Here is a 17,641-nt window from a genome sequence, read left to right as displayed (position 1 = left end):
CACCTGCAGCCGTGTGAGTCTCATCACAATATTATCGTCTGTTTTGTCACTTGTATCTTTCTGATATCTCTTCGTATGCTCGGCCGAGCTTATTTCCAGCTTCCAATGATCACGAAAGCTTCGTTCAGCCTTCAGCGGCATATGCCATTGGTACGATCAGACTGCCTAAACGCACCAAAAAGCCATCCGGTCTTCTTTCGTCTCGTGTCCCACGGAGTCTCCGAGAACATAACAAGGCTTCAAAGTCTCCTGCATCCAAATCATCATAGACTCTCATCCTGGTGTCTAATAAACGAACTTTGGGCTTCTGAGAGACGCCACTATCTGTAAGTTGTTGGATCAACCTCCCTCGCATGTAAGACGCATCCTGACCTGGCAGATCTGACGATGCCGTGCATTAGACGAGCAAAAGTCCATCTCTAATGTAGATGTCGGGAACTTCTAAGTTCTCGTGTCTCTGAATTAGGGTTTACTCTTCAGGCCGAATGTCCAGGTCGGGCCTATATCATATCGTAATAAAAGCCTCCCGTGCGGGAGGCTGAGGCTGAAAGCCAATCCAACCTCGATGTCCTATTTATGTCTGCCTTGAATGGTGCGCGATGTTTATTCTGTAAGAGAATCAATATTGACAAGTCTGATCATGGAAGCCCCAACGTATCCGTGTGTCCATACTTGACGTGATCTACTTAAATCGCCCCTGGTCCACAAGATCCTTTGCATAGGGTCAGCCACAACCGTTCCTTTGATCGATACTCTCACTTTACCTCACTCACATGATCGTAGTATTTGCTGCTGCTGCTCTGTGAATCATACAGTATTGCGCGATAGCTCGCCTAAACCCCTGATCTCGATTTGCCAAAGCCTAGCATGAAGCTCTCCGCTCCTGGCAAAGAGTCCTTCGTTTCAACCCACAGCGTACCTATTTTCTGAGACATACGGAAGTTCCAGTATTCCTCGAACTAATGATGAACCTGGCTGTCAAGTATGTCTAACGAACCATTCTCCCTGCATTGGGCGTTAACATCTGTGGAAGCACACTTCGACTCCTTTTCGGTACAGATCCACCGACTTCACCTTTCGCCGACTTAGACTCGCTTTGCATTAGCCAAAAGGTCATACACGCATCAGTTGACGAGAAAGATGTTATCTTACACTGTCACTTACTGGAGCATTTCGTTTCAATCAAGCCCAAAATTGACATTTGGGCCATGAGGCATATGATCGATCCAGCCGCAGCATGGACATGCTACATCAATATGGGCGTTCGCCGACTCCTAGATTGGTTCAAGGCGTCGCATGATGGCCACATTGACCTGAACAGAGACATTCCTCCCCTTGATGTGCTTCTCGTATGGCATGCGTTCTTGCAAGACCCAGTTGCATGGGGTGACTTTATCGAGGAATCTCAACTATTGTTTTCTCGGTGGAACCCGGATGAATTGGTGTGTATTACCGATTGCTCTGATGCTCCAAATATCAGCAATTAACTCTTCTTAGTTAAGAGCTCTTGACGGCAACAGGCAGGGATCGTTCGAGCCTTCGCCGGAGTGCATGGACAGGATCAACCGCGTGTACCACGAGGCAGATACCTGCAGCCTCATGAGCATGTCGGTTGATTATGTCTTCTCCGTCAGTCCCAATGAAATGACTCAAGAAGTGATTCGACTATTCTCCCAGAAGAGACTGAACCATACTGCCATGACGCCAAGAGGTCAACAGAAATTCTTTTACGACTTCCATAAAGCCGTTCAGCGTCAACTTGACCTCGCAGAACAAGACGTCAAGTTCTCCTGGCATCGCATATACGTGTCCCGTGGGGACAACGAGCGGGCGTTGAAGCCCGCCATCCAGCGCTACCGGAGGTTTTTCACTCTGGAGATGTTCAGAGAGGAGATCGGATACTGGCAGTTCGAATATCCAGATCATATTCGATTTGCCGATTTCGATATCCATCTCGTCTGGAGAACGCACAAGCTCGCGCCACAGAAATATGAGCGGTTTTGTATCAACTACTTTGGTGGCCTCGTATACATGATTCCAGACCCCCCTGAAAACCAAGAGGTGAGGGTCTCCCACCGCAATAGCAAAGATCAGATCTATGAGCATTTATTTGGCGAGGAGTATGCCTTGTGTCTCTGTTGGCCATGCGTCAAGGGAAGAACGGACAAGCCTGCAGGCTGGCGCTCTTTCAGGCGGCTCACTAGGCCAGTAGTGAAGACACAGTTGGCAGCGGAGATGGACCGTCGCCGCGCCGCAGCTGTGAGCATTCCTCTGGACTTTGCTGAGAAGCAATGTCGTAAATGTGGCTCTCACCCCCGGAGACACTGTCGAAAGAAGGACATGACTGAAGCCTCAGCAACAAGGCCTATAACTCCTAGGCGCTCAGTGTCCGATCGCGTTCCGACGCCTGGGACATCAGTCACCTCTCCCTACACTCCAAGTCGGAACGATCCCTTTGCTGTTCCGTTCAGAGACCTAGGAATGTTTCCGTTTCGTTCTGAGATTCTGGACCAAACCCGTCTGCAATCTCCTTCACCTTCAGCAGCATCAGTTTCGGTGACTCTAGAGCCTACACAGAGAAACAGAAACACGGATCTTCGAACCTTCAATCGAAGCCATAATTCTACCCCTGACCTCACCGTCGCATCTACAGAGTCAGGCGACAGCGATATCGAAATCGGTCCCAGTTACTATACCCTGACAAAAACCCTGAGCATGTACCAGATATCTGCAGACGCGAATGAATTCACTCCACGTACTGGCAACAGGAATGCCGATGCAGCAACCGATGATCCACGATATGTATCTCATGTTCCAACATCAAATGGCCCAGAGCCCGGGGCGTGGTTAGCTGGCTAAAGTTGCAGTATGCTAACTTAGTTACCAGCCACGGCGGAGGCTATCGATGATGGACGTTTCACTAGCATTGCTGGGGACGGTAATCACCAAAAGGTACTGTGGTGACTCCAGAGATAGACTTCAAGCTACCTTGTTCAAGTCAACGAGCTGGTCGCCCAATACAGCACTCGTGTTTCTCCACCTTGGCCAGTTATGAGTGACCCGACGTGAAACCTGAGAGGAACGTGAAATATTGACTGATTAGAGTGCTTGTCTCTGGCCACGCGCATCGATGATTCAGAGTGAGGTCAACCAGTTGCGTCTTGAATCTTGACTTGGTGGCTTCTTAGTGCCTTGGGCCAAAGTCTCGACTCGTGTTCATTTGCTTGTCCTTAACCTCGCATAAGACACAAGGTGCATTAGTGTTGGTTGGTATAATACATATGTGCTGTAACGTCTGGGGGGGCTATACCATAGCACCTTTCAAAAATTACAGGTCATTTGGGATCTACGTTGGTAGTCTCAAGGGGAATATTCAATGGCGACTAGCCAACGGCGGCTAAAGCCATCCCCGCCCTTCTCTCCCTCACAGCTCCATGTGATATCTGAGACATGCAGCACGCCGAGGGAGCATAACCACACACAAGAGCTGGGACTATCGATCGGTAGGGCACGGCCACCGGCATAAGGCCCGACCCATTGACGGAAACAATCACACACATAAACGTTTATGTAAGTGTATGTACGAAGGTCAATGCGTGCCGTTGGCTGTGCGGAAGACATGTATGTATCGACCAATTCCCGAGGCCGGTAAAAAGCAATATTGTGCATCCTCCAGAATGACCTGTCTGTATACTCCGTACGGATACTAGCAGTTATGTTGCGGAATATGCTGTTCCATCTGCTGCAGCTCGTCACTGATCCTCTCATTGTCGTTGTTTTTCTTTTCACCATGTCTGACAGACTTTGTCTTTCGTCCCTGGAATTAGTCATGGTTTCTTGTGCCACAAAGAGATACATCGAGAAAAAAGCAATATGAAACGGTCGTACGATGGGGGCAAGCAACTGCATATGAACAGGGAGCAACATGTCCAACAAAAGTAAACCTAATTCAAGGCTTAGACTCGAGCATGGGAAATTCGAAATTTTCTCATCGGGGTACCAATCGCTCTCCAAGCATGACTTGTTTTCTCTTAGCATCAAACATGGCTTCGCCTCCAGCCATAGGCAAACATCTTCAGAATGCATTCAAGCCATTGCCGTGATGATCGACAGCTATGAATAACAGTCGGCGCTAACATGTGTCAAGACGTTGCATCCGTTCAATACCATTCCCTTCTCTATCACCACATGCCACTGAAGTTGTCTTTGGATTGCACTCCACAGATGTTTGCCACGCCCTGCCATGAGGTGGCTGGCAAATAGTTTTCATCGCGTTTGTCAAGATTGCATTGTCTCAAGACCATGTTTTTCGCGGAAAGGTTTTGATTGATAGTCACGAACAGCGTGGTAAGCCACATGGAAATAATCCCAGTCATAAGCAAGGGGGCACATTCAACGGCCCCGGAAGAATCCCGTTAACGGACCGTGGCAAGCGCCAAACCGATGTTCTCCCTTTGATAAAATTGAGGCGTCAGCAACTGAAGTGATAAGGCTGTTGCTATAGCTGTTTCCAATGGAAACGCACCGGGGGCCAGGACCGACATCCGCTGATCTCCCACCAACTTATTCCGGGTCCAATAGTGCATGTTTTTATTTATTTATTTGTGTATCATGGACGATGGTAGATTGTAGTCGAATGTCCGAATACCTGCCGTAGTTGCAGTCTTGTGAAACAACACCGCCCAGGTCGTTGGTGGCTTTAGCTAATATCGAACAGGGTTATATGTCGGTCACAAGCGATCTCCAGCAACGGGTTCCCCCAAAGCGCTTATTAGCTGGGGTGCTTGAAACAGTTTTCGTACAGAAATAGCTCAGCAACAAACTTCGTAGAGCTCCCTGGTATTGATGTTGCGTTGAGACTATCGAGTGGCTGTTGAGGGCGGCGAAGGGTGCACACCATTGGGATGCCAGCATCGAGATTCGGTCCAACAAGACTGCAACGGTGTCGTCGACTGGCTGATACCCCCAAGACTTGTTGGTGTCAGCAAGGAGGTATCTGAATTATGACAGTACTGAACTTCGGGGTGGCTCTACCCCCATGATCGTCCCTTGCCGCCCTTTTGAGTCGCCCTGTTGAGCCTGGCAGAGTTAACGTGTCTCCGCCACAGTGGTGCATCTGGAGATCATCCCAACCACAGTGGAAACATCGCCTTTTCGCGTGTGGGTGATCAATTGCACATCTTGTGAGATGGCTGGCATCAAGATCAGGTAGTCGGACAACCATCTCCACGCGATCTTTCCTCCCTACGACACAGCGGGCCGTAATCCTATTTAGCCGTCGAACTCGACATGATTGCAACTGGCGCATGACTCTTCTCGCAACCCACAGCATTATTTTTGCGATGTCCTACTTGAGAAGGAGGACATGTTCTCGGTGAATCTTCAAGATTGCCTGCAGATCCTTTGAACGACATTTCACTAGAAGGATTTTGGTCTTTTGCAAGATTCGCGTGATAGTCCTTGTACATCTTCACTCGAGGTAGTTGACAGGAGACATGGGGTTTGAATGACATGCTATGTAGATACATACAGATAGTCATGGACTGAAACTGGCGTATATGAGGTTGCGATCGAACATGATTACTCTTGACAGCAACGCAGTGAGGTTTCTCGGCATGGGAGATGACAGGGAAGACGAATTTTATCCCCCAAACGTTTCTCTGGGGCACCCCCTGAACTGATCCTGATCCTGATCCTGCGGCAAACGAGATCACAGCATGCTGCACGCCCGCTAGTGATGCCATGGTAAGCTCAACGGCCCGAGTTTTGAGCATTTGGGGATTGGCAGCAAGGGCAACAACTGGGACCAGTTCGAAGTGACTATTCTGAATGGGGAGAGCTCAGAAGAGCCTAATGCAATGTTCCCATTTGGTCAATCCATGAAGTTGACAGGACCAGTCCTTGACACTCACTCGCTCCAGAACGAATCGCCTTGCCAGTTAGCCGTGCGTCCAAGGACAAGAACTGGAAGCTCTTCTTCGACAGATCCTGAGTCGGCAAAGCTGGGTTAAGGGTCTGACGTCCCGACGATCCTTTAGGCGATGGACTGACTTGAGAAGAGACAGAGTCCCTGACGGGAAGTTCCGTTCATGGAGACCCTTGAAGAGAAAGGCTTATGTTGCGCTTTATAACATGGGACGAAGTCGATCAAGTTTCCTTTGACACGGACCAGAGTTACCCGAACAGGCAATCTTGTCGTGGTGTGGGGGGGAATAACGGTCGACGAGGTTAGGGGCGCCAGACTGTCGGGCAAGGGATCGAAAGCTGGCAGATGGTGAGAGCACGTCCTGTAGCCGCGACGCCAGTCATAACAAAAGTCCAAAACGGAACAAGCCGTTGGACAGGAAATGAACCTATTCTAGAATCGGGATTCTGCTCGCCAGAATGGAGTTAGTAAAGTGGATGAAGCCGAGCATCGTGAGGGTTCCAGCAAGGTCGGAGGATGCGGATAAGAGGCGTAGTTCATTTCGTGTATGACCTCCGTAGTAGCGTTCCTGACTTCGCGTTGCGCGCGAGCAAGCAAGCAAGCAACAGGGCCAAACCAGGAACGCCAAGCGTTGTAGGTGATATGATTAACGTATTTATGTATCCGTAGCTCTATCATATCTGACCATGACTGGCAGGCACAAGCAGACTGAGATAGACTGTGCTGTACTTTGAGTTGGAAGGGGTCTCGCATTGTCGGCCCGTGATTGATCAACCTCGGCAGTCATGCTAGCGCAGCCCGTTCAGATGCCAGAAACCAGAAGCCAAACCGAAGCCTTGGAGCGAAGTGCTAAAGCCGGTGGCAGTTTAGTGCTGTTAGCGCTGTAGTGACACTGAGACTGAGTCCTGTTAAGCCTCAACCCCAAAGACGCGCCCGCGTGTATTGAGGGAGGCTAGAGCAGGACAGAGAGCGGAACTTCCACCTTTGTGCAAGTCTAACAGAGACGCAAGAGATTAAAATCAGGCCACCATGACGAGTGGAGGTCGGGCGGGCGGGGGTGCGTCAGGGTGTGCAGCCCCCAACTCCAAATCGAGTCTAATCCACATCTCGCGTGGCCAGCGCCCTGGAATAGCAAGGCAAGGGTATCCCCTGCTGATCGCCGCCATCTGTGAAGATCACTGGGAAATCCTCGTGGGATGGAGGTCCCAAACAAGATGCCTGGTTGATCTTTGGGGGGCACTGGCCAATAACATCTCGGAGATATCCGTCAGGGTTGTTGATGCGAACGAGTTCATGAGTGGTTGCGCATTTTGGTCATATTTTGCAATGCCATGCAATTCCCTCGTTGCCCAGATGGACGTTGAGGCTTGCTATACGTTGATTGAAAAAGTACGATGGTGTTCAGCGATCTCGATAGTGGCTGAGTGGTGCTTATTCTGCTGACTTGAATAGGTAGGTAGGTAAGCGGACGAGGCAGAGAGCGAGGCACATGATTCTCAAGGCTCGGACAATACTGAATCATGCGGATGAGTTCAGGCAGCATTGTAGCGCATGCCATGATTCAACTGTGAGGCTGCTTCGAGGTCCGTGTTGATTGTGTCCCGAGCATCCATTTGCAACTGACCGGGTTGACTCTGTAGTAGCTGTCTGTGTCCTTCCTTCTCCAAGGAGCATCCCCTAATGAGTTTTGATGAGGTAGGTAGGTGTGAGCCACCTCAATGGAATCTTTGAGATAAGATCTGACTCACCATTCAGTACCTACCTACCTAATACACAGCTGAACTTTTCGCATCTTGCGAAAGCGAACCCGAGCCGCAGGTGTCATCCATAATGCCCATCAACTAAGACAATTAAGCCTGTTTAATTCCATTCCATCAGATTCCCCGTATTACGCTTACTCTATCCCCCCAGGCGTCAGGGCGCAAGTTCGCTTAACGTCCGGGTAAGACATATGCCGACAATGCTGTCCTAAGGATTGTAGGCGAGGTGTGGTGACTGTCAAGTACCAACGCCAACCTCCACTGGGCTTCTGCTTTGATCCACTGAGAGCGGCATTTCTGCAAGCATCTCTTTTGGGCGGTGGTGGTGTTGATGATAATGGGAAAGAACCGACTGTCCAATGCATTTCCATGATTCAATACCCTTTCCTCACCGTGCACCTTCTACAATCCGATCCGATGCTAATAAACTCCCTTGCATTGCGTTGCATCACATCTCACAATCACATCAGCTAATACCCGTGTCTCAGGCTGAGGTAATCAATCACTTTTCCCTTCTCCTCCCGACAGTCCTCCCCAAATTGAACTCTTTTCTCTGTCGCCAACATTGACTCTCTTGAACCTAGCATCTCTCGGCAGGGCAGTGAGCTGAATTGACCGATCGACAGATTTTCTTCAAGCCAAAAACCTTGTTCTCCTATCGACGAGTTCTGGAAGTGACCCTGGCAACCTTGGCTAGCGTCTCACCAATCAAGTCTCCCACAATCGAACCAGATTCCACCAACTTCATCATCCCGCTTTGCTTGCCGGTCGGCTGGTACCCAGCCTAATTTCGGTATATACGTAATCCGTGTGTCCTGTGCACGTTCATGTGAAACTAATGGGCTGGTCTGCTCATGCTACCCGTCGATTAATAGCTCCCTTGGGCTCACCAAGCAAATGCCGAATGCGCCCCCAAAGCCCCTTTCTAGTCCCTACAGCGGTTGTTCTGGTCTTTGGCCGATTAACCTACTAATTCTCCTTGAAATAAGGATCAAGGTGGATTCATTGACATTACTCCCACTCGGTAGTGTTTCGATGCAAGACAAGGCTAACCGCGAACGTGTTGACATAGATCCCAGATACTTAGTCCGGTGAGCCCGTTGTCATGTTCTTCCGCTGGCAGACACGCTATGTGACTTTCGACAACCTTCTGTCGCGATCATCTGCTCACCACCCAGAAACTAGATCGGCTTGTGGCTGCTTCTAAACCGACCATATCAGTAACAAAATTATGTTTCAGCTGTTACGTCACTGTCTAAGTTACGCCAACACCGCAGTTATCGTTGAATATCTGTTTGTATGCAATCGTAGCTGCTGCCTCTGAGAATATATGTCTGTTCAAACATCTATTTGAAGCTTTGGGTCATGCAGTATCCGCCGCCTGGAAGTTAGAAAGAACTCCACACGCCATTACAAGTTCGTGCACTTCATCTGGAGAATCCAAAGTTAGCAGACAACACCCCGCTGATCATTGGGCCATCCCACATCCCACACAGACCACTGACGGCTAAGCCGACTGTGCCTCAGAATTGCCGTCGCTGTGCAGACAAGTGTTGTTATAATCTGAGTTCGGTATACTAATAAAGATCCGACACTGCGAAGGCTAACGATGACGTCGACAGGGTCTTCATGCGCTTAGGGGGGGCCATCACATATCCGTTTCATCGGCCAAGTAACTGACAGAAAAGTTATGCAGATCCCTGGGCAGCCAAGATCAGCATATCTTAACAAACTATCGTCCATCGGGTTCTGGGATTCCCGGACGACTACATATGTACAAACCTGACATAGATTCTCTCTGACTACTAAGGGACGAAGCAAAGCGATCGAGGATAACGAATAGGACGCAAACCAATATCACCACGCATATCACATCACGCATTTCATCCTAGGGTTGTATCGTAACAGGACCAATACGAGAAAGGTATATGAGGATTCACGAGCCCAGCCCTTTGAATGTCCCTGCAGTTCAGCAACCAGCTTGGTAGGAACACGTTTGTTTCTAAACAATAACCTCGGTGACACTCTTAAACGGAGCTGCGGACGAATGCGTGAGGGTTTATTTTGGTATGAAAGCTTCATCATACAGTTATGACTCGATACAGCTGTGGCTGACGGAAGCGTGGCTACTATCGCATGGCAAAAAGCAATCAAAAGGGACTTGGCACGTGTTGTCGCTTAAAGTTTGACACGCGCCGTCCTGGATGGCTTGTCCTGTTTTGTCTCAACATCATTTGCCAAGCCTAGATGTGCTCACCCTTGGAGAAAACATTTGTCGCCCACAACCCGAGCCGATATTTTTCATAGCGGCAGGTCTGTCTGTTGATGGCCCAAGGTTTAGAATCCAGCTGAAACACTTGACAAAGCCAGCTTTCTAGAGTCAGGGATTGGATACGCACTGCGTTACTATGTGTGCTTGTAGGGACCTCGCACGATACTACTCTCATGACTCGCGAGCTGGGAAGCTTGATTGTTGGTTGCTTCGAACCAATTGCTTGGAGAAGTCAACCGGACGGGGCAGGGCACCGAACGCTTGGCTTCATGCCCCTGTCCCTCCTCATGAAGAAGCTTGGTCGATCACTGGCAAACTGCACACCCACCTCCTGAACCCTACGCCAAGAAATCCCGCCAGTGTAAGCGAGGAAGGGGAGGCGCCCGCTAAAACGACGATCATCCAAATTAGCCTGCTTAGCCAGTGACGACACAGGTGAAAACGAAAAGGTCGCCGGGAGCGTGGCTGATGCCCGAACGAACACCAGTCGCACCAATACGACGACATCATTGCACTGCCGGTACGCCGCTGCTCGTTGTCGCGCAAATCATATGAACTTGGTGCCAGAGCTAGGAAGTGCCTAAGCCCAACATGAAAACACAAGCTTATTCTCTTCACTGAGCCTAGTGTCCAATTCCTATTTTCACATCGTTAGTAGAGAATGTGGCCAGCACAAACTAACTACGTGGAAGGAGGTTTTCTGCAACGGGTTGAAACGGTTCGGCGTAAAAACCAATGAGCAGGTGGAATGAATGCAGCATTTTGGCAATCGAGCCTTGAACCGGCACCTTACGAAAATGTGAGCAGATCACGCATAGAATTCAGAAGCCTCGGATACGGTCTAAAGTTCAGCATCTAAAGATTTCGTCATGGACAGGCAAGAGGTCGCCTTGCGTTGTAACAAAATAATTATTTGGACCGATCTCGTCTCATCGCTTGTGCATCAAACTCGAGAGCAGGCGTCGGATCAGCTCTGGGGTAAGCTATTGGAAGCTTCAGAGGCTTGTAGAGTATGTACACACATATGCAGGCCACAGAGACGAAACCAGGATGGAACGAGAGTTGAGCACTAGGAACGGTTCTGGCACCGAATAAGGAAATGGTGGTCCGGAACTCGATGCAGCGCGGCGGCCGGGATGGCACGCTTGGCTCAAGGTTCCAGGTTAGGTGGACGCCCTATCTCGGCCGGGCGCGTGGAACTCCCGGCGCCGGAGAACATCTTTTGGTTGATTTGGGGCTAAGGTCACTACCGCCTTGTTCGGCGAACTTAATGCACGATCCATTGAGATGAGTGTGAGTGAGCCTGAGGGCAGGCAGAGGTTTAGGAGCGGGAAAGGGCACGGTCGTTAGAGCCAGGGGACATGTCTTCGATGGCATCGACACAGGCAAATGAGACCCCACGAAAGCCATGCTTAGGGAGCAGGGCAGGGATAGCGATTTACAGTGACTGATACTGATACAGGTGGTGCTGTACGTACCACTACCAGCCGGCCTATCGACCGTTTGACCACGGGGCGATCACGGATATCCTGGCGCATGGCCAAGCATTCTAGCACACACACTCGTGGATCTCACTCACACCCATACGCCGAGCGCTAACTTAGAGATGCGTGTGCATGTATGTACCTCGGTATCCCACACCCAACACACTCCCTCTTGACCCAAGACAGACATGCAAACCGCCCCTCCCTTGCTCAAGATCACCATCAGAGTCGTCACAACATCTCCTTCGTGAGTGGGGACGTCACTGCCGGGGCAGATGCTCAACACAAACTCAAGAGGTTAGACCCATCGAGCGGCATCAGGGAACCTCCCGTCAGCATCCTTCAGCCCTTGCCCTTGCCTATCGTCTCCTTTGTGACCCTGTCCAGTTGCCAACGATTTCCCTCGAGTCCCAGGATTTGAGCACCAGTAGGGCTCCACTCCCAATTTTGTGACAGCTGCGCTTGGAAGGCCCTTTTGGAGGGGGCGTAGGCGCATCAAAACAAGTCTACGGTCCTCAGATCTGATAGACGGGTCTCCTCCACCCTTTGACAGGTTCCTTTTCCCACACCAAGGACTTACTTAAGTTCCCAAGTCCCCGACTATTTCGCATCTAGCATGAGCTTCTAAGAACTCTTCATCGAATACGACTTTGGCAGTACAAAAGGCTCATCATTAATATTTGCCAGTGCCTTTCCATTTCCCACCCATAACATCACCGATATTTATCAGACACGATACTGCCTTAATACTGGTTACTTGACTTGACTGCTTCTGCTTCGATTGCTTCTACTAGCAAATCCTGATTAATCCCGAGACCGCCCGCAAATGCATACAGCAGCTGGATCTTTCATGCCTAACCAATACAATCAACAAGAAACGCCCTTTTTTACTCGACGCGACCAGTATCAACCTCCTTCGCCCCCAATGGAGGAACAAAAGTGCTCTCTACCCTCAATCTCGAACCTCTTGGGTTTGGCCGATGCCGGCTCACCCACGAGTGAGTCCTCTCCAACTTCACGGCAGCATTCTCCTCGCTTTGAAGGTATGTAGTCTTCATGATGACCACGAGGGCGGCTCGCTCACAATTTCATAGTTCCTCCACCTTCACATGGCCATAGCCGAGCTGGATCTGAATGGGCTAAGTCATCGCACCGTGGGCTTCCCCCTACACCACCTATGAGCACAGATGCATCTTTCGAAGGCTACAGCTCCCCCACAAGGAAATCATCCAACCAGGCGTATGCAGGCTCAGCACCAAGACCATACTATTACGAGACCACACCACCTCTAGAAGCCGATGCACAGCGTCAGGCATCAGTACCAGCTATTCCTCGAGCAACACCTCCAGCAACGGCTCCTTATCCTCAGCAAGCTCACCCCACGGTATACGCCAACCCAGCACCAGTGGGCGCTTACTACCAGACGGCGCCGGTGCCTTCTGCCGCTCAGTCTCAAGAGATGAACCCTTACTACCAGCGCCCTCTCCCACAAGCTTATCCCCCACCAGTGAGCATGCCGGCACCTGCTCCTTCGGGAGCTAACCCGTGGCAGCACCATCACTATCTCAACCCAACTGGAGCGGCTGCATTCCCGCAAAGCCAGGATCGGTATATTTGCCCGACTTGCAACAAAGCCTTTAGCAGGCCCAGCAGTCTACGAATCCACAGTCACTCGCATACGGGAGAGAAGCCCTTCAAATGTCCTCATGCTGGATGTGGCAAGGCTTTCAGCGTACGCAGCAACATGAAACGTCATGAGAGGGGCTGCCACAGCTTCGAATTTAATGGATCTGTGATTCGGGGTTGAGGGATATACGTGTTGGACGACGAGATGGTTCTACGAAGAGGGATGAATGCTGAAGAAAGCTCGAGATGATTATGCCTCACGGAACGAGCATTGTTACAACAAGACCTGGATGGATGGTTCCGGTCTCTTTCACTTGTTATTGGGATGGAAATCCTGGGTAGACCCATGTCTAAGGATTGCCGGGCTTGGCGTCGCGGTCAACTGGGGAAAAGTCGGAGGGAGGAAAAGCTACATTCTCTTCTCGACGCTGGTCTGTATTACTGGAAGTCTGGTGTATTGTGTTATTTTATTATTGTATTCATTTGGCGGATACTGTCTGTTACTTTCTTGGGAGGCAGCTATGGTCATTTTAGACGGCGCAGAGGTGGAAACTGGCTTGAGAACCTAGCGAAGCATCGTGCACGGCGTTTAGTTTACTACTGTATGTTCTTTTATCGGCACGCGAAGAGATCGACTGATGAGAGTTGATGGAGATAGCGAGAGGTTGATACGATACACCTGAGGCAAGACCAGGGAGGCTATGGGGCCATGAATATCAAAATATTACAAGATCAAAGCACAATCGTTGCCCGAGATGAAGATGTGAATCTGGAGTCATGCAGACATGAAAAGCGAAGGACTATGTAGCAACGGAGTAAATTAACTCGGTCTAATGCTCTACCGATGTCCACGTACGCCGACCAATAGGGATGTTAGGAGAAGTGGCCGAAACGGGGAGAACTATGATACTAGAAGGTGAGGAGTGCGCAGCTTGGACCATCAAAGATGGAATCGGCTGATAGACATGGATGAGGCGACCAGACAAAAGAAGGAAGGACAGACAGGACATGGCATGACAGGCAACGGTTAAATTTGAGCATGTGTTATTATCATTATCGTTGTTGTTATCATTAATGTTACTGTGGCTATTGCTGTCTGTTTGTTGGCTGCAAGTTCAAAGGTAGCACTGCCATAGTTATGCTGCTGATTGTTGCTTTGCTTTTGCGGGTGAGACACCACGAGATGAGTGGATCTTGATTGGTCTGAGAAGGGTTTGACCGCTGCAGTGATGACGAGAAGATCTCCCTGCAACTGCAACTGTAACATCAGCTAATGAATGAATGAATGAATGAATGAATGAATGACAATACCTATTCAGTGCATTCTTGGTCGTTCATTCATTCATTCAATCGATCAATAACTCCATTTCCAAGGACCTTGGAAGCATGAACGGGTCTCAGAGGGATCCATCCTGTTGAGCGAAGTGACGTCGTTGACTCGTGCAAGACGATTATACGACGTTTTTGAAAAAGAAATGGAATTGTCTACTGCGACATCATCTAACAAGAGCCTGTAATATCTGGGTAACTACAGAGCGAAAATAAAAGGTGCCTGCCCCGAGGGATCGGGTCCCTTTGTCATTGATGACAAGTTGGGTAGCTTGGACAAGAATGGAAGGAAGTCATCGGGGGATGTGTCGGCGCAAATATGACTTGGAGAGAAGAAGCACCCAAAAGAGGAATGCAATGCCTACCTTAGGTAGGGTAGGGGTAGGGCAGCTCAGGTACCTACCTACCTAAGGAAGGGAAAGGAAAGGTAGGGGTATGCTAAACCTGGGGATCCCTCACCTTCTGCTGCTTCTGCAACTGTTGCTGTTGCTGTTGCTGCTCAAATGTCAAGGCTGGGCGGACCGGTTCGGGTTGTTACTCCGCCTGCCTCGTGTCTTTTCATGGTCTGTGTGTGAGAGTTGACTTATTAATTCAACCTACTTGGGAGAAACTGATTGTTGGCTGACTTGGTCTTGGTCTTGGTGAGTTGTGACAGGGGCAAGGGCAAGGTATTTGATGGACTGGGACAAGGGCTTGAATGATCGACTTCCACATCCATTCTTTTTCTGTGCGGTGCTCGGTAATTATTATTAGTACGTGACTACTCAACATTGCAGCATAAAGAACATTGCAAATGTGCGAAATGAGCAGCATTGAATGCCTCGCTGCACATCCTGTACATACAGTGCATGCTCTGTATGTATGTTTGCAAAGTTGCAATTGTGAATGTAACCGAAAAAGGGTATAGTCATGCACAATTAATGGCGATCTTCAGTGGGAGGAAAAAACAAATAAGCTACTGTTCCTTACCCTCCGTAGTGTTACCTCGGACACAATGCGATAGGCCATCTCGCCTGAGACAAACGGGTGATACTGATTGACTAGCATCGGAGGAAATAACTCGAGATTGACCTCGGGGCTCGAGCTGGGCTGGGCTGGGCTGGGCTGGGCTGGCTGGGGGAGTTGAATTGAATTGAATTGGATTGGATTTAATCAAGGGGCCACGGCCACGAGGAGGATTCCTAACAAAGCATGGTGCAGATCCGTTAGTCTAGTCCATGGTTTTCTTTCCTGTCCCATCACTAAAGTAAAGTACCTTGAGGCTTGAGGTAGAAAAGATACTAATCAGTTAGTGCGTGTGAGAGCCGGAGGTCAGTGAATTGAAGGGATGTCGCAGTCAGCCAGGAAAACGGCACAGACCAGAAGCAGGACCATGACACCGGATGATGCTGTCTCTTTAGCACGGGAATTTGATCAGGCTAGAGTTTAGTCCACGGGCTCGGCTGGGGGAGGCTGAAGTGATTAATTCCTTTTCGGCTGACCTTGCGATAGCCTCAAAGCTTTGTTTTGGGCTTCAATGCGCACACGCACGTGTCGTGTCACAGACAATCTTCAACGCTTCAGATTGACAATGCGACGGGAAACCCGTAATTGCATGAGCCCAAGCACGTCCACGAACTTTCAAAAAGGAAATCACAGAGAACCTCGGACATTTTCTTCTTTCATGCTTCTACGCTTTGACTGTGGTCCAGCTCAAAGAAGCGGTGTTATCAGCTTCATTCAGTCATTCATTCATTCAAGGGGGATCCCATCAGGGCCACGTTCCCCCCCCCTTGAGCGGGGAACTTCTGGATCCATATGTGACGGTTAAAAAATAACGGGCGGGCGGGCGCAGGAAGAGAAAAGGAAAGGAAAGAAGAAAGAAAGAAAGACGTCGGATCGTTTGGAAGGGGGAAAATGATCGCAAGACATGGTCTTGTTCCCGGGGTGATGCTTGCTAGAGGACCATAGCAATGGGATGGATGAGATCTATTGTTTGGAGATGGGCTCAGAATTAATCGAGGACATATACCAGGGAGGTACGGGATATACGTGGGACGACACAGTAGTATAAGATGTATCGCATGGGTATTTCCAGATATCAGCTAGGCATCCATATAAAATTCCCTGGATCACCACAGCCTGCCTACTAACCTTACCGACAGCCCAGTACCACCTCATCGATGGATGGTTCATTGTTAAGAGTTCCCGAGGGTGAGGATTCCGTGACGCCCAGACGTTTGATGATATCCGCACACCTCCGATTCGCTGCTATGTATGTGCGTCTACCCCCGGCTCCGAAAGCGCTTCCAGGGTGTCTGGCTGTCTGCATCTTCATCTTAGCGCCCTCGCGCTAAACCCCAGGGGGGACAGCAGCAACCAAACGCCCGTCACAGGGGGTGTGTGGCCCGGCGGCGCGGGGCGGGGATCTTCCAGCAGGGGTTCTACCCTGGAATCACACAGACACTGAGAGGGCACGCTACGAGCATGCGCACCCCTCCCTCTTCCTTCACTGCCGTACCTTAGCCTGGTTCCAAAAACGGGCAAAGGAGCCAGGGCATGGATGACATCCATTGTAATAGCACGAGGTATTATCAGGATCAAGCCTGTTGAAACTCCCCAAGATTCCAGACTCGTGATGCTGTCCGTGTTTGTTTATGGTCTTTGCTTTGATTATTATTACTGATGGGTTCTGATATCGCAATTTAATTCTTCAGTAGCCTCTTTGCAATCATGACCTGACGCTTCTACGCTTTCTACAGTCTATAGTCCGGACGACATATGGACGGGCTATCCCTACCTTGTCATCTATCGTATTGCATCGTATCGCATCACATCACATCGAATTGATCCATTTTCAATCTCTTCGGCTAACTCGTGTCTTAAACTTTGTTGCTAAAAGCAGGAGGTGAAAAAAGGCATATCATTACCGTCCATACCTAGACAGAGTCTGTCAGGTTTGCCGATGTTAGTCCGTCCTGTGTAATCTATCATTCTCCATCTCCAACCTCACACGATCCCACTCACATCGAGAACTATCCAATGCAAACCATGCCAGATGTATCGTCGTCATCACAACGCTCTCGCTTGCTTACGCAGGGGCCAACTCTGCTCAACTGCCGGGCTGTTCCCAAACTTGATTGATACTCCGTTCTGAGTCTTGCCTCTCCTGTCTCTGTGTCTGTGTCTTTTCGTTTTTCGCCCCCCTGAGATCTTCCACTGATAATGTGATTTCACTTGTTGCGTCTCATCTTGCGGCCCCTTG

At 49.8% G+C, this 17,641-nt stretch overlaps 2 protein-coding genes; both read left to right on the top strand.

The window, feature by feature from the left end:
- Positions 1-965: 965 nt before the first annotated feature.
- FFUJ_04250 (uncharacterized protein) lies at positions 966-2,859 on the top strand (the record flags this gene model as incomplete). XM_023572487.1 has 3 exons in its annotated part: positions 966-982; positions 1,034-1,442; positions 1,498-2,859. The coding sequence occupies 3 exons, from the start codon at positions 966-968 to the stop codon at positions 2,857-2,859; spliced, it is 1,788 nt and encodes a 595-aa protein (XP_023427183.1).
- Positions 2,860-12,292: 9,433 nt separating this feature from the next.
- Positions 12,293-13,249, top strand: FFUJ_04251 (related to putative C2H2 zinc finger protein flbC; the record flags this gene model as incomplete). XM_023572486.1 has 2 exons in its annotated part: positions 12,293-12,485; positions 12,537-13,249. 2 exons carry the CDS (start codon positions 12,293-12,295, stop codon positions 13,247-13,249), a joined length of 906 nt encoding a protein of 301 aa, XP_023426602.1.
- Positions 13,250-17,641: the final 4,392 nt, after the last annotated feature.

The sequence above is a fragment of the Fusarium fujikuroi genome, chromosome FFUJ_chr02 (assembly GCF_900079805.1).
Source record: "Fusarium fujikuroi IMI 58289 draft genome, chromosome FFUJ_chr02".
NCBI lineage: Eukaryota > Fungi > Ascomycota > Sordariomycetes > Hypocreales > Nectriaceae > Fusarium > Fusarium fujikuroi.
This window is presented reverse-complemented; position numbering and strand designations above follow the sequence as displayed.